The sequence below is a fragment of the Stomoxys calcitrans genome, chromosome 4, assembly GCF_963082655.1.
Source record: "Stomoxys calcitrans chromosome 4, idStoCalc2.1, whole genome shotgun sequence".
Classification (NCBI taxonomy): domain Eukaryota; kingdom Metazoa; phylum Arthropoda; class Insecta; order Diptera; family Muscidae; genus Stomoxys; species Stomoxys calcitrans.
Window position 1 is genome coordinate 109986644 of NC_081555.1, and position 23895 is coordinate 110010538.

The following is a 23895-nucleotide window of genomic DNA, read 5'->3' on the forward strand; positions in this document are numbered from 1 at the left end:
CATAAAATGTATATATTTTTGATCGTATTGACATTCTAAGTCGATCTAGCCTCGTCCATCCGTCCGTCCGTCTGTGGAAATCACGCGAATGAATAAAGATATCCGCTTAAAATATTTCACACATATTTCTCATTGATATATAGTTCATTGAGGATTATAGATGTGACATATCAGTTCAGATTGGGAAATAGCTCCCATGGTGTTTCGACTTCTTGAGCCCCTAGAAGCTAAAATTATTTTCCAATTGGTTTGAAAACTTGCATGGAGTGTTCTGTTACTTCAATACTTCAACCGAAAACTCCATATTCCTAAAAAGCATTTTTGTTTTGTTTTTCAAGAAACAACGACCGTTGTACACAGCAAAGGGAATTTCGCTATGACAATTCTTTAGAGAAAGTACGCTTCTCAGCATGGTATCTAACAACATCCCACTGTCTCTCAATTCTTTGGCATGGCCACCCATGATGGGAAATGCCAAGATTTTGCATTCTCCAACGTCTTTATAAAAATTAATGCTAAATCAAAATAATTTTTACTTCTGTATTCGGCCATTCGAATAGGACAACCAAATCGAATTGACAAAGCAATAAACTTAAGCAAACACCCACGAATATACAAACACACGCACATACACACCCACGCAAACTTGAGTCGGGAATGTGGAGCAAACAAAAGAAAGTTATTAAATTAATTAAAATTTAAATCACTGTAACAACAACAATGAGATTTGCAACATCTTCAACAAAAGTGATGGGACCATTACAACAATGGAGGAAGTGGCGGCAGCAGACACATTGTTGTCTTCAAATATTTGTGTACACAATGAGATCCTTAACATTAACATGCCAATGGCATTGGCATTGTCATTGACATGCGGAGGAGGACAACAAGGACCATAACTAGAAATACCGCTTCAAACTGATGTTTAATGTTGGAAGCATTAAAACAACCGACCAACCAGCAAAACCCTCCCCGGTAATTTGTTCATGAAAATAAATACAACAGCGAGCAACTGTTGGACGAACATGAGGGCAATATGGGTAAAGAAGCATATGATACTCAAGGTGCACTGTGGAAATTTGGGTCTGTACTGAAATGTAAATTTAAAACCAGTGAAAGCATGCTAAGTTTGGATGGGCCGAATCTTATATACCCGCCATCATGGATCGCGCTTGTCAAGTTCTTTGTATGGTTTCTCCTTATAAGCAGAAGCTTAAAGATATTCGGAGGTCATAAGGAGAAATACCCATGAATTATTAAATTTTTGAATAAGAATTACTTTCTGTAAATGGTTCCAGATCTCAAATCGAGAGATCGGTTTATATAGGAGCTATATAATGTAATAAACCGAATGGGACAATACTTTGCGGAGATATGGAAAATCATAGTAGTAGTCGTTGTGCAAAATTTCAGTCAATTGGGAAATGCGCCTTCCAGAGTTTCGAGAAGTCAGATCGGGAGATTGGTTTATATGGTAGCTGTAATAGGTTATAGACCGATTCGGATGACACTTGGCTCAGATGATGCAGATCCTAAGGGAGTTCGTCGTGCAAAATTTCAGCCAAGCCGTATACGAATTTCACCATCTAGGGGCTCAAAAAGTACCATCCGAAGATCGGTTTATATGGGGCTATACCTTAACCTGAATCTTTTGGCCCTTTAACAGTCGACCCTTTCTACGCAGTGCGAGTTAAGGGCGGTGGGGACAAACGCGCAGGTAATACAATGGAACAGCGAAACGGTCAGCAGGAATGCGAACATCCTATGGGGAGATCCGAATCGTGAGAAGACGAGGTTATTAATTAAAGTTAATAAGAAGGAGGTCAGTATATAATCGGTGCGGTATAGGGCATGTGGGGAAGATAACGCGACGTTGGAGCATTTTCTATGTCAGACACCGGTACATAGGTGTGGACACAATACCAGACATCATCATGAACTTAGGAGTCTGGTGTGGAAAACAATTAGGGATTTTGTAAGTAGCACTGATTTCATAACTCGCAAATTGCAAATTTTGCCCATTACCATTCCACTAAGGAACAGGGGCAAACTTCTCACATATCAATGAGTGCAGTCCGATTCAAATTTTAAGCTCAATAATAAGGGGCCTCCTTTTTATAGCCAAGTCCGAACGGCGTGTCGCAGTGCCACACCTCTTTGGAGAGAAGTTTTAGACGGCATAGTACCTCACAAATGTTTCCAGCATTAGGAGATGAAAACCACCGCTGAACATTTTTTCTGATAGTCTCGCCAGGATTCGAACCCAGGCGTTCAGCATCATAGGCGGACATGCTAAGCTCTGCGCTACGGTGGCCTCGAATTCCTAACTTAGATTTTCTTTTTCGAGGTAACTTAATAGTATTTAGAGCGCCCAACAAGCCTTATACTAGCTTAGGTTTATGTCCATAATGGCATGGGGCAGATTAATATCCGCAACCTCTTTTCAGCCTAACCTAACAATCCCAACCGACCTACATTAATGAGAAATATGTTTACTAAGTTTAGAACGGCTAGCTTTACCCGTTCGGAAGTTTTTGTGCTTTCGACATAATGACGGACAGACATGGCTAGATTGACTTTAAATGTCACAATAATCGAGAATAAGAGCCTTGCTATTTATGTTTCTGGTCTAGGCCAAGAAACAAAACATCAAGTGTTTACAGGTGCAATCTGAATATTTGGTCTGGGGTGGATATATCAGGTCTAAAACCGCATTGATAGGGTCTTACTATCTCATTGACCTTAGGTTTTAATCTCTTACACAATATGCTCGAGAGTATCTTATATCAGTATGCTCGAGAGTATGTGATAAGCAGGAGACTTTTTCCTCTGTAGCTGCCACATTCCGTCTTGCCTCCTTTCTTGTGTACGACACCAATTATGCTGAGGTTCCAATCGTTGGGTATGGATTCTTCTAGCCAGATCGCGCAGACAAGCTGATGCTTATGCCTTATCAGCGTGTCGCCTCCGGTCTTCAATAGTACAGCGGGTAACCCGTCGGCTCCTGATGCCACTGCGCTGTTATATCATCGGGACAAAAATTGTCGTCATCAAGCAGTTGCGTCAGTCGAGTGGAGATGCTGAAGTGCCGGTTTCTGTTAGCCTTGAAAGCCGGACATTGACATAGGAAATCTTCTCTACATGCCCTAGACGTGCTGTCACTTGCCGCACTGATTTTCCATAAGCGAGCTCGTAATCCCATGTGTCCTGTTATGATATCGAAAGCTTTACTGACCTCCTGCTTGCTTCCTTTGAGTAATCGTATCGTCTTCTCATGATACGGATCTCCCCATAGGATTTTCGTCGTCCTGCCGACCGTTTCGTTGTTCCATAGTGTTACATAGCGTTCGTATCCAACTCTCTTAACTCGGACTGCGTCAACCCAAATAGATTCGGGTAAGCCAAGTTTGTTGACGGCAGTGCTCTGGTCTTCACTGCCAAAACGACTGTTACTCCGCTATGGCCCGGAACCCATACGATGCGGATCGTGCCATTCTTAAAAAAGGCGTTTATCATCTTCATACACTTCAAAAATGTTCGTGATTTTACCGTCTTAGTTGTTAATGCCTTTATGGCCAGTGTATTTTCCGTTAAAATGTTCACACTCGATGCCCTCGCGTTAGTACCACACCACGTCGAGCATTCCTTGAGCGCTCGGATCTTCGCCTGCAGTACCGTATTATGGTCAGGCAATTTAAAACAGATTTCAGTCCCTGGGTTTTAGACCCCCAGGGCCACTCTGTTCTCTAGCTTTGATCCATTCGTGTAAGATGATCTTCCAGATGGCAATACTAGGGTTTCGTCAATCCAAGACTGTGCCGATGGCAGCAGCGCCTCGCACTCGACCTGAAGTATCGTCTCAGGTTTCCGATCGGAAACCACTTGCATTCCTTCCAGGTTTCCGATCGGAAACCACTTGCATTCCTTCCAGGTTTCCTATGTGGCAATAAAATGCCCCCTGTGGCGTGCCCTGTGCCACTTTCTTCCTTATATTTATGTCATGGGACCCGCAATTTATCCACCTGTTCATAAGCATATGGTTTATCCAGTTTCTAAGGACCCGGTCCACCCGGTGCTGGTCTAAGGATTGCATCAATGTGTCGATCTGCACATTGTTAAAATCCCCCTAGATGTCAATGCATACCGCCAGTGTGCACGTTTTGGCATCGAAGGATTCTTCTATTTTATGTACAACCTGGTGTTGGGCAGTCTCCACCGACCTATCCTTGACATGGGCCGTTTGTTTGCATTCACTGTATGTCCCACTCTTTATGGTTTTGAGCAGAAAGGACGTAAGGCTTATAGGCCTGTAGGCCTTCGGTGTCGCATAACTTGCCATGCCGGGTTTGGGTATGAAAACCACCCTTGCCTTCTGCCAGGCTTTCGGAGTATACCCAATTCTAGGTAAGCTGTAAAAATACAGGACAGAAAGTCCGCCTCCTTCTGTAGTAACGCCGAAAATATTCCATCAGGTCCGGGTGATTTCAATGGTTTGAAGCTCCTCAAGGCTTCTTCCCCATAAATTCTGTAATGATAAGCCTTCACCCCATAAAGTATATATATTCTTGATCGTCGTGTCATTTTATATCGATCTAGCCATGTCCGTCTGTCCGTCCGTCCGTCCGTTTGTCTGTCGAAAGCACGCTGACTTTCGAAGGAGTAAAGCTAACCGCTAATTTTGGACAAATACTTTTTATTAGTTTAGGTCGGTTGGGATTGTAAATGGGCCATATCGGCCCATTTTTTGATATAGCTGCCATATAAACCGATCTTGGGTCTTGACTTCTTGAGCCTCTAGAGTGCGCAATTCTTATCCGATTGGAATGAATTTTTGCTTGAAGTATTTTGTTATGATATCCAACAACTGTCCCAAGTATGGTTCAAATCGGTCCATAACCTGATATAGCTGTCATATAAACCGATCTTGGGTCTTGATTTCTTGAGCCTCTAGAGGGCGCAATTCTTATCCGATTGGTATGAATTTTTGCTTGAAGTATTTTGTTATGATATCCAACAACTGTGCCAAGCTGTCTTGTAAACAGATCTGGGGACTTGACTTCTTGAGCTTCTAGAGGGCGCAATTCCTATCCGATTTTGCTGAAATTTTCCATGACGTATTTTATTCTTACTTTAATGTTCAAATCGGTTCATAACCTGATATAGCTGCCATATAAACCGATCTGGGATCTTGACTTCTTGAGCCTCTAGAGGTCGCAATTATTATCCGATTTGCCTGAAATTTTGTACGATGGATCCTCTCATGACCATCAACATACGTGTTTATTATGCTCTTAATCGGTCTATAGCCTGATACAGCTCCCATACAAATCGATCTCTCTATTTTGCTTCTTGAGCCCCCAAAGGGCGCAATTCTTTTCGAATTGGCTGACATTTTACACAGGTCTCCAACATACAATTTAATTGTGGTCCAAATCGGACCATATCTTGATATCGCTCTAATAGCAGAGCAAATCTTTTCTTATATCCTGTTTTGCCTAAGAAGAGATGCCGGGAAAATAACTCGACAAATTCGATCCATGGTAGAGGGTATATAAGATTCGGCCCAGCCAAACTTAACACGCATTTACTTGTTCCTTTTTATTTTTCAAAGATTTCCTCCCTAACAATCACTGTGCTTCATTAGAGACAATGATACTGGTGCTGTAGTCGTTGTTGTAGTTGTTATTATTAATAATAATAACAACATTGGACTTTTCTTTTCTTATGGCCTAATGCGATGTTGGTGATGGCCGAGACGGAAACCAAAAGTGTACGATTTAATTATTGCCAAGAATTGTTGAAAACAGCAAATGGTGTGAGTCTACAAACAGGAGGGGCAGACATCAGAACTCAAAAACCAGGCATAATTGAAATGTGGCAGCCACTCTGTCTAATGTAAGGGATGAAAAAAAGAGATCACAAGAAGAAGTTGAATGTCCTCTGTGGGATGCATGATTTGAGAATAGTGATAGGGTAAGACATGGACGTGATGGCACCTAATTTTAATGATAGGAAATATTAACAAGCAAGTTATGCTGCTACTGTTGTTGCTACACTCATTGCAGAAACTCTCAACTGTTGTAATTATTAAATATTTAAAAAATTATGTTTTTGGCCAAATGATAGGGGTTTGTCACCAAATGCCTCACCCCCGTCCCCCGATTGGCTTTTGGGGATGTGGCCAACAAATTAACTGGAATGTTAACTCACCACCTACAAGTATCCTTTAGGGCAAGATTTTTGCCATCCACTTTTGAAAAGGAGCCCTTGGACAGCCATCTATTTTTTAGTTGTAATGCGTGCTCCAAAAGATAACAACATTTGCCAACAACAACGGCAAGGCGGCGAAGAGGTTCGTGTGAATAACCATTACCTACTTGTTTCATATTAAAATTTAATTAAAAAATATGTCAAATGCAAAAAGAAGAAGGCTAGAAAGAACACCCATTATTACAATAACAGACCAACACAACAACAACAGTTATTGTGGTGCAAATTAGGAATTGTAGGATTTTTAACTTCAAAGAAATCGGAAGGCTGCAAATCTGTTAACCGTTAGCGTTGTGAAATTTAAAGCAAAGGCTTTTAAATGGGAACAGATGGTTGAAAAAGATTTCTAAAATGAAATATTTGGGATTATATCAGAATTTCGCATAATTTTTTTAATAAATTTAATTAAGATTTCCATATCGGTATTCTTTGAGCATGCACCTTAGACAAGATACAATAAAATGCTTTTCTTATCAGCAGTCCGTTTATAGGAAGGAAATTTTGAACCTTAATGTGAGTAACATTTAGGGATATGCATCCTATGGATTTGAGGCAACCGTAGCGCAGAGGTTAGCATATCCGAAAATGACGCTGAACGCCTGGGTTCGAATCCTGGCGAGAACATCATTATCTTTATTTGTGAGAAGTTTGCCCCAGTTCCTTTACGGAAAGTTCATGCGCAAATTTGTATTTGCAATCTATGGATGGACAGTATTAAAGCAAGTAAGCTTCTCGAACCATAAATACATATATTTATACCCTACACCACTTCTGTGGTACAGGGTATTATAACTAAGTGCATTTGTTTGTAACACCCAAAAGGAAGAGAGATAGACCCATTGATAAGTATATCGATCGACTCAGAATCACTTTCTGATTCGATTTAGCTTTTTCCTCTGTCTGTCTGTCCGTCCGTCTGTCAGACAGACGGACAGTCCATGTTAATTTGTGTACAAACTACAGATCGCAATTTTCATCCGATCATCTTAAAATTTGGTATGGGCATGTTTTTCGGCCTAGAAACAAAGCCTATTGGAATTTGAAAAAATCGGTCCAGATTTGGATATAGCTTCCATATATATGTTCGTCCGATTTGCAGTAATAATGCAATAAAATATTCATTTGTAAACCGATTCTCTTGAAATTTAGTAGGACGAAATTTCTTATGACTCTCAATATTACTAATGTATTTCATAGAATTCGGTTCAGATTTGGATATAGCTCCCATATATATGGTCGTCCGATTTGCAGTAATACAGCAATAAAATTGTCATTTGTTAACCAATTCTCTCGAAATTTGGCAAGAATGATTTTCTTATGACTCCCAATATTACAGTTGAATTTCATCGAAATCGGTTCAGATTTGGATATAGCTCCCATATATATGTTCGTCCGATTTGTAGTAATACTGCAATAAAATGGTCATTTGTTAACCAATTCTGTCGAAATTTGGCAAGAAGGATTTTTTTATGACTCCCAATATTGCAGGTGAATTTCATAGAAATCGGTTCAGACTTAGATATAGCTCCCATATATATGTTCGTCCGATTTGGAGTAATACAGCAATAAAATAGTCATTTGTTAACCGATTCTCTAGACTCCCAATATTACAGGTGAATTTCAAAGAAATCTCTTCATATTTGGATATAGCTCCCATATATATGTTCGTCCGATTTGCAGTAATACATCAATAAAATGGTCATTTGTTAACCGATTATCTCGAAATTTGGCAGGAATGATTTTCTTATGACTCTCGATATTACTGGTGAATTTCATAGAAATCTGTTCAGATTTAGGTACAGCTCACACATATATATATCGCCCGATTTTCACTCCCAGAACCACTGCAAGCGCATTTATTGACCAATCCCACCAAAATTTTTTACAACGCTTTCCTCGACGAATTCCACAATATCCATAAAATTTGATCGAAATCGGTCCTGATTTGGATATAGCTCCCATCTTTATGTTAGTCACATTTTGGTAAATTTTTGTCATTTGTCAACCGTAGTTAATACATGTTGAACATATTTGCTTTGCTCGAAATTTGATACAGTAATTTTAACAACCTATCTGAATACATTCGCCGACATCCATTAAAATTGGTTTAAAATTAGATACAGCCCACTTTTATATTTATAGGTTAGTTGTAGGGTATTATAAAGACGGCACCGCCCGACTTTTGCCTTTCCTTACTGGTTTGATTTGGAGAAGTTTAGGTAACAAAATAGTGAGCCATTCAGAAAGCCAATGGGAACGTAATGTGAAAGTTTAATGCGTCATTTGAAAGAAGGAATTGTTACGCTCCGGTGGAGATTGCAAGTGAAGAGGTCATCGAAATCCACACCAAGTAGTCCTAGTCGAGCCAAAAATACTCGCGTTATACTTCGGAGACGAAATTTTATATCCATCACCATTGCATGCTACCCGTACCCAATTTTAGTGGGATGGAATTATCATGGGGTTGTTGCAACCAACATGCCGTTTGTAACATCCCGAAATATGTAGATCTGCTACCCTATTAAATATATTTATTCTTGATCGTCTCAACATTCGATACAGCCATACCGTTATATACGACTCAAAAAAATCACAAAGACGTCCAAATGAATGATGCCGAATTTTCAAAAACGCCAGATCTCGGAGATGGGTGCACCTATTGAAGCGAAATTTTGTATGCCACCTTATGATGCCCCAAAAACAAGTAATTAGTATACAACCCTCCCGAACGGACATGTTGACCGATTGGGATTGGTGGGGATGTCCCCAACCACCAAAAACGCTACCCAACAGGACACTTTCACCTCTGTGGGCAATATGGGTACCAAATAAAAGATAATTAAAAGTAGAGTACTAATCTGAAATAAAAATTTGTTTCTTGGTGCCTGAGGGGCCTCCCCAACAGGACATATTTAACGATTGGGACAACATGGGACTCAAACTAAAGTCATTTGGGAATTAAATATGAATATGGTATTAAAAATTGGGTCCAAGCCTCTAGGAGGCCGCCGTATGCCCAAAACCGACCTAAAAGCAGCGCCCAAAATCAAAAGTGGGCCTATCGGGACAATATGGGACTCAAATGAACGGTTTTCGGGAATAAAATACGAATGTGGTGTCAAAAATTGGATCCAAATACCAAGGGATCCAATACCATAGTATCTCCCAAAATAAAAGTGAACCGATCGGGATAATACAGGATTCCAATTAAAGGTACTCAAGAGTAGATTACGATTATGATATTAAAAATTGGATCCAAGTACTTAGGGCACCGCTCCAAACCGCACCAAATGTAGTTCCTAAAATTAAAAGTGGGTCATGTCCTGCCATTCAACAGGATGTGTCTTTTGGGGTTTGTCGTAGACCCACCCTCTCCTTCCAATAAAAACAACACCAAAGTGTCATGTAGGACGACCGAGAATATATTGTAGTCAAATGAAAGGAAGTGTCAGAGCGCAATTCATCATACCCAAAACAGGTAAAAAGGCGTTAAGTTCGGCCGGGTTGGACTTTGGATACCCACCACCTCAGGTATATATGTAAACCACCTTTCATCAAAATCCGGTGAAAAATGCATACCTTATGCCCCATAGCAGCTATATCGAAATATGTTCCGATTTGGACCAAATGCTAATAAGGACAAGTCATTGTTCAATTATGTATAACAAAATATTGATCTTTTTAGTAGCTATATCTAAAAATAAACTGATCTGAACCGTATACGACACGGATGTCAAAAAGCCTAACACGACGCACTGTCCAAAATATCGGCGATATCGGACAATAAATGCGCTTTTTATGGGCTCAAAACTTTAAATCGAGAGATCGGTCTACATGGCAGCTATATCCAAATCTGAACCGATACGTGCCATATTGTAAAAGTATGTCGAGGAACCTTACTCAACTCACTGTTCCAAATTTCGGCGATATCGGATAATAAGTGCGCTTTTTATGGGCCAAAAGCCCTAAATCGAAAGATCGATCTGGGCCAAATTGAAGAAGGATACATTAATCGGATAAATCGTACATTTAAATGTCCAAAACCTTAAATCGCGAGAACGGTCTATATGGCAGCTGTATCCCAATCTGGACCGATCTGGCCGAAATTGCAGAAACATTTCGAAGGGCCTAACGCAACAAACTGTTCCAAATTTCAGCAAAATCGGATAACGAATGTGGCTTTTATGGGCCTTAGACCCTAAATCGGCGTATCAGTCCATATGGGGGCTGAATAAAGATATAGTCCGATATAGCCTATAGAACTTAACCTGTTTATGGACAAAAAAAAATCTGTGCCAAGTTTCAGCTCAATATCTCTTTTTTTAAAGAATGTAGCGTAATTTCAACAGACAGACGCACAGACGGATCCTTCGGTGGCGGGTATAAAAAGAAATCAAAAAAAAAAAGATATGAAGGCCGATCAGGGAGGATAGGACAACAATAAAAGGTCTTTGGTAGTAAAGGACACTTTTTGCCCTCCAACTGGGATAGACACAGGAGGACCTGCGGATCTTTAAAAATGTGGAATCCCAATTTGAGCTTTGAAAGATGATTTTGTATAGCCAATGCAAAAAAAAAAATTGGTGTGTGTCTGAACGAGAAGCGTAGCCTTGAATATCTTGATCGCCACCTTCAAAATGCTTGATATTACGGAGCTCAAACAAAATTGTGCCCTAGCACGATACTGATATTATTTCTGGGTCCTTATCATCTCCACTCAAATCTGCCATATTTGCCTGACAATAAGGGGCTCAAATGAGAGGCATTTTATAGTAGAAAACAAATTTAATATCCAATTTGGAGGCCAAGTGTTTGAGGGTCCCTAAACTTCCCCTAAACCAATGGCAATTGGGATTCAAATAAAAGGAATTCAAGAGTAGAGCACGATGCTGTTATTTTTCAAGGCTAAGTGCGTAGGTAGCCGAACCACCCTACTTATCCCTCAAACTGGACATATTTGTGGACTATGACAAAAAGGGGCTCAAATCTAGGTATCTGTTTATGACCAAGTGTCGGGGATGCCTCACCCCACACATATATACCGACTATAGCAATATGCAGCTCAAATGTTATTTTTGGGAGTAGAGTATGAGATTTATGATATCTACTTCCGGGGCAAAGGGTTTGGATACTCCAATCCACCACAAAAACCAAGAGAATGCTGTAGGTCTAACACCTAAACTTTAATGGGCGGACCCTCCCTTACCCTAATTTCAAAAACGCCAGATCTCCGAGATGGGTGGGGCGATTTAAGCGAACTTTGGTTTGTTTATAATAACTCAAAAACAGAAATTTGGTCAACTTCAAAGCCCGTCAAACCGAAATATAATCCAATAATGACACCATGGGGCACAAATGAAAGGTATTTGAGACTAGAGCACGAATCTGATATATGGGGGTCAACCTCACCCGCAAAAATACTTCCATACCGGATATATTTTCCGACCCTAGCAATATAAGGCTCAAATGAAAGGTATTTGGAGCAGAGCACCAATATGATATCCATATTGGGGGCGAAATATCTGAAAGGCCGTGCCAGCACCCCCAAACAGGACTTATTTCTTGACCGTGTCAGCATAGGGCTCATACAAAATAAGGGAGTGAAAGAAGGCGCATCGGAGCGGGTTCTGTCCAACTGTTTATTATAAAACACAACCTGCACCCTGCACCACTACTGTTACTATGATAAAATGTATGGTTCGACCCAGAATTTCCTCCTGCTTCGGTTTAGCCATGTCCGTCAGTCCACATATCCATTCTATGGCGTTTTTGCGTCATTCGTTTGTTTGAAAGCGAGGTGGAGATTGTTTAAGCCCCGAAACCCGAGCAATTACGTAGGAAATGCTCCAACGTCTCATCAACCTCCCCACATGCCCTGCACAGGGTATCACTTGCGCACCTATTCTGCATATATGAGCTCGTTTTCAAATGTGTTCTGATATAATACCGAAAGCTATAGTTACCTCCTTTTTACTTCCTTTCGGTAAAAGCCTCGACTTTCTTTCCATAGGATTGTCATCGTCCTACCTACAGTCTCACTTCCTTCCATGATCACACGAATCTCCGCCTGCAGCACCGTATTAGGGTCAGACAGGCGGAAACAGATCTCAGTCCCTGAGTTCTCAATGTAGAGTGCTAGGCCCACTCTCTCATCTAGCTTAGATCCATCTGTGTAGCATGACCATCCAGATGGCAATACCAGAGTTCCTTCCGTCAATCCAAGATTGTGCCGCTGGCAACCATGCCTCGCACTCGAATTTATGTGTAGCCTCCATTAATCAATCCATTCCTTCCACGTTTCCTATCGTCGCCTCGATTATACCGCAATGATGTGACCTGCATTCTATACTCTATCAACTCTCCCATTGACTTAAGTCTCTCCCATCTCACTTTGCTGGAGGTTGATCCGGATAACCACAATCTTAAGTCCTTCAAAAAATGTGCATCTTGGGAGTCGGTGATGGTCTCATTGAAGACTCCTTGTTCGTTAGGTTGTATTGAGTTTTCTGTTCCTTAAACAGGACAATTTGGAAACGAAGTGTTTTGCCTCCTACGACAACTGCGGAGTGATCCCGTCCACATACGGGAGTCTAAAATCTGATATCTTATATCTTTGAGGAAAATACGCTAACTCCGACTACTTTGGGATTGTCATCAGTACATCCACATGGCCCAATTCGAAAGTCGTTTGTAGCGTAGAACTATTGATCTGAGACCTAACAAAGTATATATATATTACTGATCGTCTTGACATTCTAAGTCGATTTAGCCCTGTTTGTCCGTCTGCCAATAGCACGCTAAATTTCGAAGAAATAAAGCCGCTAGAGGGCGCAATTATTACCCCATTTGGATATGGCGATTTGTATTTTGCATGAAATGATTGGTTTTGATTTCCAACAACCGTGCCAAGTATGGTCTAAATCGCTTCATAACCCGATACAGTTCCCACATAAATCGATCTCCCGATTATACTGTTTGAGCCTCTAGAGGGCACGATTCTCATACGAATACAAACACTTCTTCTATGACCTTAAACATACGTGTTAAATATGGTCCGAATCAGTCCATAAACGGATATAGCTCCCATATAAACAGATCTTCCGATTTTAACTCTTGAACCACTATAGGGCGCAAATCTTATCCAATTGAGCAGAAATTTTGCATTATGACTTCCATTTTGGTCTCCAAAAGCCAAACCTAGTATAGCACCATCGGTTTATAACTTGGTATAGCTCCAATCAGGGACGAAGCCAGGATTTTATATGGGGGGGCACCCCGGGGAGCCCACCCCTATATCAATTCGCCCATGGGTTGGAATATTATTTTTTATGCCGAGAAAATACACCTAATGTTGGGCCGATGTGGACCATATTCGGCAAAGTTGTAAATATGTCTAAAAAACTACCTATTCCAAATTTCAACCAAATCGGATAAATACCGAAAAAAATGCATTTTATAAGCTTAGGGTGTACCGCTAAAATCAACAGTTAAAATGTGGTAGACTTATTTCCAATTTTTTCGCCGTTTGGCCCACTGAGCGACTTTGTTCAATGATCGGAAGGCCGTCATTACATTTTTTCCATAGCAGAGACGTCATAACCTCACTTACCATTTGTGAAAAGCCTTTTTTTTAGGCCCTAAGAAAAATATTTTCTTTTTGAAATTTCAGTCCTATTTTGTTTAAGTCCTTTTCCCATAACTCTTCAATTCAATTTTCCATCAAGCCTTTCAATTTTAAAGCTTCTCTGAGAGTGTTTTTTTTTTTTGGTTTGCTCGTTAAAAAAGGCGTAAGCTTGGCATATGCCAACAGCATGATTTCCGTCGGTGGCAACATAAAATTCAACTTTAAGGACTCATCTCGATGAGTTGTCATTAACTTTTTGCGAATTGCAGAACATAAACCAATTAACTAGAATGGCCATCAGGCAGGCCGATGAGTTTATGCATTGCTTTGCCATCAGATAGGAAGTGAAATAAAGACATGGCGAAGGATGCAGTTGAAGTCGAATTAATAAAATTAAATGGAAACGAGAAGAACAAGAAAACGAAGAGGAGAAGGAATCTGTACATACAAGGTAAGATCAACCTTACTTACCCGCATACAGAAGCAGCGTCAATAAGTTTAACAGCCAATGTGTCATGATGATGGTGATGGTAGGGCAGATTATGATGACAATGATGATGTTTATGCTGTTTCACCACAGAACTATGGCAGTGCTGCTGTTGCTGGTGTTGATGATGACGATGATGATGCTGTTGGCTGTGTTGCTGGTGGAGGAAGTCGAGCGGCTTTTTCAGCCGCAAACTCGGCTGGCTCCACTAATAGGAGAGCTGTAGTTGCTTGCAAATGTTGATGACGACAACTGTATGTTTGGTTGTAGCTTTTCGCTTTGCGATTCTTGTTGCTGCCAACAATAACGGAAAAGGTCATCCGCGTTTGAATTGTGCCAGAACAGAAATTGTCACAGATCTTACAGACACTCTCGAACACAGCGATGATAAAAAGCAACGCCAAAGGAGACGGCGTGAAAAAGAGATGTAAAGTTCTTCTACGTGATGCTGGGATGTATTAATGCAGAAAAGTTTTTCCGGGTTACAAGAGTGCAAAAGAAAACTTCTGCCAGTATGAGAAACAGACAAATGCCCAATGCGGGAAAGTGCGGAAGCTACTTTTTGCGCACAGTAGTTGCCTCTGTTCACATTCAACGGTTGATGTTTAAATGTGATGGCATGTCTTTTGGACTTCCTTCTCAGTGCTAGTGTTTCTTGTGTCTTCAATCAATTCACAGTTTGGTTTTATTTTTTTGTAACTTTTTTTTCGTTTTTATAAAAGGACTCTGATTTCAAGACTGGTTTCCTTTTTGCAATGCCTTTACAAAAGGTGTTTTCAGTTGGCCCATGTGTCTGTGAGTTGCCGCTTGCTCAAGTTATAAACATTTCCAGTCCTGCTGGTTTTCATTGTTTGTCAGGCAACAACAACAACAATAACAAGAGATCGGTTAATAATTGCCGCCCTGAGCTTCGTTGATATGAAATATTTAAATGTTAAAGACAATAATGCTCTTCATTCTCTCATTATACCAGAACGCCAGAGTTCGTTTGTCATGACCATTAGAGTCACGTTTCTTCGCAGCACAGCAATTCCTTTATTGGAATTTTTCACTGAATTCTTGTTTTCGTCCACCCACTGCACTGATGATAGTCAGCGCGCTTTAGGTGGGTGTCACCTTAGTAAAAATCATTTGTAAATATTTCCGTTTCCTTTCGAGTAGCCAGGTGTGTGAAAATATTTATCAATAACTTGGCGTTGGCGTCTGTGTATGTGTGGCCCTGGCAAAAACAAAATGATGAAGGTATTTCAGCCAGGAATCGAGCTAGCGCGAAACAGCTCTTCCGTTTAATTGGTTTCAATTTTCTCTACAGCCGTTGTCTTAACCGGCACGTGAGTGAGTCACTTTAATGGCAGCCGCCTTTTATGTCTTGGGGCATTGCAAGATTTCTTGTTTTTCTTCGTATTTTTTCTCAAACAAAGGATATATCAACGTCAATATATACAAGCAGTCAGCCAAGTCAAGTCAACGCCAGCCAGCGTTCAGCCTGCTCTGTAGGTAGGAAGGTAGGATTTGGTCGGAAAAAAATGTCCGGATATGTATTGCCTGCCAATCTGTCGCTTTAAGCAAAAGCGCTGAGCTGTAGCAGTAGCATTGTCGATGACAATGAAGGCTTTTGACACACTGACTTCGCGCGCTGTTGTAATTTTAAGCTCTTCCGTTTTTATCGATTGCCATTGGGAATGCCACCGTTGAATATGCCTGGCTCATTTTTCTCCATTTACTCTTTTCTCCGCCTGACTGTTGTCGTTGTCGTTCTTGGTCGATGTCTGGCCTGTAATGATACAAAAAGGCATTTGATATTTTTCAGTTTTTGTTTTTTCTCTTTGTTTTTTTTAAACTAAAAGTAGATGAACAAGTGAAGAAAGCAAAAAAAAAAATGAACAACAACCTATATCGGAATTGGCTTATTAAGTTACGTGTAAATTGCTCATTAACACGAGTAAGGTGAGTTGGAGCTGGTTTATAATGGAAAGAAAGCGGAAAAAGGAAACCGGATATTGATATATCTTCAAGCGTTGTAATCGATGGCTGCGGAGGTGTAATTTTTTTTTTAATTAGGCATTGCATAAAGCGTGAAAAGTCGAAGAAATCTTACGGCAGCAAGTAGTTGTTGACAATGGCAACAACAAATATCAGTCAACGATATTTCTGAAAATTTCTTGGAAAAAAATAAAATAAGTAATCAAAGGCCAAAGTCGAGCGTTGTCGACTATAAATAAACCTATATCTAAAAATTGGGAGCTTTATCTAATTTCGAACCGAATTTGAAGGACTCTGGTGCAGGTTTTCAGATGGGTTATAAACAATCCGTATCAGATTTCGAGCAAATGTACTCAAAACTGTAATAACTACTGATCTATTGGGTTGCCCAAAAAGTAATTGCGGATTTTTTAAAAGAAAGTAAATGCATTTTTAATAAAACTTAGAATGAACTTTAATCAAATATACTTTTTTACACTTTTTTTCTAAAGCAAGCTAAAAGTAACAGCTGATAACTGACAGAAGAAAGAATGCAATTACAGAGTCACAAGCTGTGAAAAAATTTGTCAACGCCGACTATATGAAAAATCCGCAATTACTTTTTGGGCAACCCAATATATGTTCAAATAGGGCGATACGTAGTGGGATAGAATTGAAAACAAGTAAAAAGGCGTTAAGTTCGGCCGGCCCGAACTTTGGATACCCACCACCTTTCATCAAAATTCGGTAAAAATTTCATACCTTATGTCCCATATCAGTTTCATCAAAATATGTTCCGATTTGGACCAAATACTAATAAGTACACTAGCTATATCTAAAAATAAACCGATTTGAACCATATACGACACGGATGTCGAAAAGCCTAACATAAGTCACTGTCCCAAATTTCAGAGAAGTCGGTCTATAAATGCCCCTTTTATGGGGCCAAGACTTTAAATCGAGATATCGGTCTTCATGGCAGCTATATACAAATCTGGACCGATTTGGGCCAAGTTGCAGAAAAATATCGAAAAGCCTAACACAAAGCACTGTCCTAAATTTTGACGAAATCCGACAATAAATGCATCTTTTATGGGCCCAAAACCTTAAATCGAGAGATCGGTCTATATGGCAGCTATATTCAAATCTGGACCGATCTGGGCAAAATTGAAGAAGGGCGTTGAAGAGCCTAACCAAACTCACTGTCTCAAATTTCAGCGACATCGGACAGTAAATGCGTATTTATGGCCCCAAAACCTAAAACCTAGATATCGGTCTATATATGACAGCTATATCCAAATCTGGACTGATCTGTGCGATTTTGCAGAAGTATGTTAAGGGCTAAATTAAACTCACTGCCTCAAATTTCGGTGACATTCGACAATAAATGAGCCTTCTATGGGCCGAAAACCTTAAAACCAGAAATCGGTCTATATGCCAGCTATATCCCAATCTGAACCGATCAGAGCCTAATTAAACAAAAATGTCGAAGGGCCTAAGGCAACTCACTGTCCCAAATTTCATCAAAATCGGATAATAAACGTGGCTTTTATGGGCCTAAGACCCTTAATCGGAGGATCGGTATATATGGTGGCTATATCCAAATCTGGACCGATCTGGCAAAATTGACGAAGAACGTCGAAGGGCCTACCACAACTAACTGTCCCAAATTTCATCAAAATCGGATAATAAACGTGGCTTTTATGGGCCTAAGACCCTTAAACGGAGGAGTAAAGCTAGCCGCTTGAAATTTTGCAAAAATACTTCTTATTAGTGTAGGTCGGTTGGTATTGTAAATGGGCCATATCGGTCCATATTTTGATATAGCTGTCATATAAACCGATCTTGGGTCTTGACTTCTTGCGCCTCTAGAGGGCGCAATTCTTTTCCGATTTGAATGAATTTTGGCACGACGTGTTTTGTTATAATATCCAACAACTGTGCCAAGTATGGTTCAAATCAGTGCATAACCTGATATAGCTGCCATATAAACCGATCTTGGGTCTTGACTTCTAGAGCCTCTAGAGTGAGCAATTCTTATCCGATTGGTATAAAATTTCGCACGACGTGTTTCGTTATCATATCCGACAACTGTGCCAAGTATGGTTCAAATCGGTCCATAACCTGATATAGCTGCCATATAAACCGATCTTGGGTCTTGACTTCTAGAGCCTCTAGAGTGAGCAATTCTTATCCGATTGGTATGAAATTTCGCACGACGTGTTTTGTCATGATATCCAACAACTGTGCCAAGAATGGTTCAAATCGGTCTATTACCTGATATAGCTGTCATATAAACCGATCTTGGGTCTTGACTTCTTGAGCCTCTAGAGGGCGCAATTCTTATCTGATTTGAATGAATTTTGGCACGACGTCTTTTGTTATGATATCCAATAACTGTGTCTAGTATGGTTCAAATTGGTTCATAACCTGATATAGCTGTCATATAAACCGATCTGGGATCTTGACTTCTTGAGCCTGTAGAGGTCGCAATTATTATCCGATTTGCATGAAATTTTGTACGACGGATTCTCTCATGACCACCAACATACGTGTTTTTACTATGGTCTGAGTCGGTCTATAGCCCGATACATCTCCTATATAAATCGATCTCTCTATTTTATTTTTGAGCACCCAAAGGGCGCAATTCTTATTCGAATTGGTTGACATTTTACACAGGTCTCCAACATATAATTTAATTGTGCTCCAAACCGGACCATATCTTGATATCGCTCTAATAGCAGAGCAAATCTTCTCTTATATCCTTTTTTGCCTAAGAAGAGATGCCGGGAAAAGAACTCGACAAATGCGATCCATGGTGGAGGGTATATAAGATTCGGCCCGGCCGAAATTAGCACGCTTTTACTTGTTAAACACTCTTGCGTGATTTCAACAGACAGAGGACGTACATGGCTAGATCGTCTTATGCTGATCAAGAATATGTATACTTTATAGGGTCGGAAATGGATATTTCGATGTGTTACAAACGGAATGACAAAATGAATATACCCCCAACCTTCGGTGGTGGGCATAAAAAATATTTAGCCTATGTTTTATTCCAGACAAACATGTGAAATTTTTAAGAAAATCGGTTCAGCCGTTTTTTTCTACGGATCAAACAATCAAACCGAGTCCCATATAGTCATGAATGGTTCATATGCCCATTTGTGGCGTTTTTGGGAGGTGGGGTGACCTTCAATCTGATTGTGTATGCCAAATTCGTTATCTACTCCCAAATACCTTTCATTTGAACCCCATATTGAAAGGAACGCCCAATATGCCTGTTTTGGGGTTAGGGCGGGATTATACCAAATGCAATAACTTTCATTTGATACCCATACTGTTCCGATCGGTTAACCTTTGATTTTGGGTGGTGTTTTTGGTAGAAAGGGGTGGGGAGGGGCGGCCCCTTCCCCCTTTCGGTATAAAAAAATTGTTGAACCTATGTCTCATTAAGAAAATCGGTTCAGCCATTTTTGATTCTACGGAACAAACAAACAATCACAAATAGATTTTTTTATACATAAGACCGACTAGCTGAACTTTCCCCCTCCTTTTTAATTACACTTCTTTGCATTCACTATGTTACCTATATATATTGTTGTCATGTTTTTATAGAACTTTTAGATTATTGTGGAAGCTTGTCCCAGGGTAGAATGGTAAAAAAAATAAAACCGAAAACAATCATAGTTTAGTTGCTATATTTTATTTATTCGAAGTACAGACAACTTGTCAAAACTGTAGTGTAAAGCATATGATCAACTTTGAACACTCTCTGCTGTACCTCTCGCGCTGTATTTCCTTGTTCGGTTTGGCTTTGGTATTCAAATAATTAATGTCACCCAATAGATTGCGCTGAATTTGTTGTTAAAGATGCTCGCTGTTGATTCCCATCACATTGTCATAATTTTGTCCATTTTAGAATTTAATCGAATTTCCACTTTCGTCGGCCTATCTAATGTCACCGTTACGTATAGTTAAGCATATTCGGCTTACCCATGGCATAAATATCAGAAAACATTTTCAGTACTGGATATTCCTTCAATTAAAGTTGCGACAACTGAGAATAATTATTCACAGTCCATTTAAGACTTCAGTACAAAAACTTTCTGCCTAGACTACAAACTTTTTTTTATACCCTCCACCATAAGATAGGGGGTATACCAATTTCGTCATTCTGTTTGTAACTACTCGAAATATTCGTCTGAGACCCCATAAAGTATATATATTCTTGATCGTCGTGACATTTTATTCCGATCTAGCCATGTCCGTCCGTCCGTCCGTCTGTCTGTCGAAACACGCTAACTGCCGAAGGAGTAAAGCTAGCCGGTTGAAATTTTGCACAAAAACTTCTTGTTAGTGTCGGTCGGTTTGTATTGTGAATGGGCTATATCGGTCCACGTTTTGATATAGCTGCCATATAAACCGATCTTGGGTCTTGACTTCTTGAGCCTCTAGAGTGCGCAATTCTTATCCGATTGGAAAGAAATTTTGCACGACGTCTTTTGTTATGATATCCAACAACTGTGACAAGTATGGTTCAAATCGGTTCATAACCTGATATAGCTGTCATATAAACAGATCTGGGGACTTGACTTCTTGAGCCTCTAGAGTGCGCAATTCTTATCCGATTTGAATGAATTTTGGCACGACGCGTTTTGTTATGATATCCAATAAATGTGCCAAGTATGTTTCAAATCGGTCCATAACCTGATATAGCTGTCATATAAACCGGTTATGATATCCAACGACTGTGCCAAGTATGGTTCAAATCGGTCCATAACCTGATATAGCTGTCATATAAACCGATCTTGGGTCTTGACTTCTTGAGCCTCTAGAGTGCGCAATTCTTATCCGATTGAAATTTTGCACGACGTGTTTTCTTATGATATCCAACAACTGTGCCAAGTACGGTTCAAATCGGTTTATAACCTGATATAGCTGCCATATAAACCGATCTTGGGTCTTGACTTCTTGAGCCCCTAGAGTGCGCAATTCTTATCCGATTGGAATGTAATTTTGCACGATGCATTTTGTTATTATATCCAACAACTGTGCCAAGTACGGTTCAATACGGTTTATAACCTGATATAGCTGTCATATAAACCGATCTTGGGTCTTGACTTCTTGAGCCTCTAGAGTGCGCAATTCTTATCCGATTGGAATGAAGTTTTGCACGATGCATTTTGTTATTATATCCAACAACTGTGCCAAGTATGGTTCAAATCGGTCCATAACCTTATATAGCTGCCATATAAACCGATCTGGGGTCTTGACTTCTTGAGCCTCTAGAGTGCGCAATTCTTATCCGATTGGAATAAAATTTTGCACGACGTGTTTTGTTACGATATCCAACAACTGTGTTAAGTATGGTTCAAATCGGTCCATAACCTGATATAGCTGTCATATAAACCGATCTTGGGTCTTGACTTCTTGAGCCTCTAGAGGGCGCAATTCCTATCCGATTTGAATGAATTTTGGCACGACGTGTTTTGTCATGATATCTAACAACTGTGATAAGTATGGTTGAAATCGGTTCATAACCTGATATAGCTGTCATATAAACCGATCTGGGATCTTGACTTCTTGAGCCTGTAAAGGTCGCAATTATTATCCGATTTGCCTGAAAATTCGTACGACGTATTCTCTCATGACCATCAACATACGTATTAATTATGGTCTGAATAGGTCTATAGCCCGATACAGCTCCCATATAAATCAATCTCTCTTTTGTACTTATTGAGCCCCCAAAGGGCGCAATTCTTATTCGAATTGGCTGACATTTTACAGAGGTCTCCAACATATAATTTAATTGTGGTCCAAACAGGATCATATCTAGATATCGCTCTAATAGCAGAGCAAATCTTTTCTTATATCCTGTTTTGCCTAAGAAGATATGCCGGGAAAAGAACTCGACAAATGCGATCCATGGTGGAGGGTATATAAGATTCGGCCTGGCCGAACTTAACACGCTTTTACTTGTTTTTATATATTGAAGATAGATAGATAGGTACAACAACAACACTAGTTTTTTAATCAGCCGATTAATTGCGTACACACCTTTAAAAACAATCAGCTTAAGAACTTAATCCAATATTGTTTTGTTGCAATTTAGATTAACACTTATTTGGGATTAAAATTATAATGATTTTATTTTTATTTAAATAATCCACACTATTCACTTAATAAGTTGTAATTACCACTTAGTTGGTTAATATTAAAAAAAAATTGGTTTTTTTTGCATTTTAGTAGGATATTCTTTTTCACACAGAGGTAGTTGTTGGGTTATTCCCGAATAACGTTATACTTGCATTAAATTTGTTTTTGTTAAATTCATATATATTTTTTTCTCCTTGTGCTAGAGATTCACTATTTTGGTTGTGCGTTTAATTTTTTCAATTCCTTTTAAAACACTACAGTTTGAATAGCAATTCACTACAATCATCTTTATGTTGAACTTTTGCACTGTTGTATATTAAATAACAACATTTGTTATAACTTTAAAATGTTGTTTATTTTTTTTATATTTTTGTAATAAAAGATATATATTTTATTTATTTTTTTATTTGCCGAAAATACGTATTTTTGTTAAACTTGGAATAACATTTGCACTAACAAACAAAATAATATTTGACTTTTTGTACTGACGTATGATTAATAAAATTTGAACATCTCAATTTTGACTCCATGGTATTTGAACATATTTCTTTGGACGTTGTTGTCATTTTTGTGATAAAATCGTTAGAATTTCAAACTTTGCAAGAAGATGCGGCAAAATACGCTTTCATATTTGCTTTAGCACTTTCGGTTAATCATATAAGCTTCTTGTTTTGTTGACACACTTTCTTTCTTCAAATTTCTTGGGTAAATTTCTTTTCTTGGTGTTGTTTTCCTTACATTTTACATTTATTTTTCAGCACTTTTTGCCTGGGCTTGTAATTATTTCGCAAGAATCTTGTTATGGCCCGTGGTTGGAATGAAAACAAAACGCGTTTTTTCTTCTAATTTTCCTACTTAACTTCATTCGCAAACTTATTATTTGTGTTTGTGTTTTCAGATTCGCATTCACATTCACAGCCTGCATAACCTTGACAACAACATGGAGAGCCACGACATATCTTTTTAGATGATTTTAGGGTTTGTTGCTCTCTTTCTTGTGCTCTTAAAGTGATTGTGCAAGGTCATGGATGATTTTTTTTTTCGGTTTTTGCTTTCAAGCTATAACATACAGGCGCTCACATACACACACACACGCACACACTCACTTATACGAGCTTTAATTTCTTCTTCTTCGGTTTTGCCCATGCAACATTTCCCAATAGAGCGCAACACGGTTATTTGTTCTCACCCCCTAACCCCTAGCACTATGAATAACATGTTGGGGTATTCACAACTAGTCACAGAGAGAGAGAGAGAGAGAGAGAGAGAACGAAAACGTTAAGCGACGAGCACGAGGACGTTAATAAACAACTTCCGAACAGTATAAGCTTTATGGAATACGCGTCCACCCTCCGCAAAGGTTCGAGCCAAACTGAAATGTAGGTGGGAATCG

At 39.5% G+C, this 23895-nt stretch overlaps 1 protein-coding gene across 1 annotated transcript in view; it reads right to left on the reverse strand.

Moving 5' to 3' along the window:
* The window catches only part of LOC106087134 (uncharacterized), a 395564-nt gene extending 373051 nt beyond the window's left edge, over window positions 1-22513 (reverse strand). The window contains exons 1-2 of the mRNA XM_013252063.2: window positions 22404-22513; window positions 14366-16155 (exon numbers count right to left, since the gene is read on the reverse strand). Of these exons, the coding sequence (XP_013107517.2) occupies window positions 14366-14411 (46 nt within the window). The 5' untranslated portion in view covers window positions 14412-16155; window positions 22404-22513. The remainder of the gene's footprint in view (window positions 1-14365; window positions 16156-22403) is intronic.
* Between the last annotated feature and the right edge of the window lie 1382 nt (window positions 22514-23895).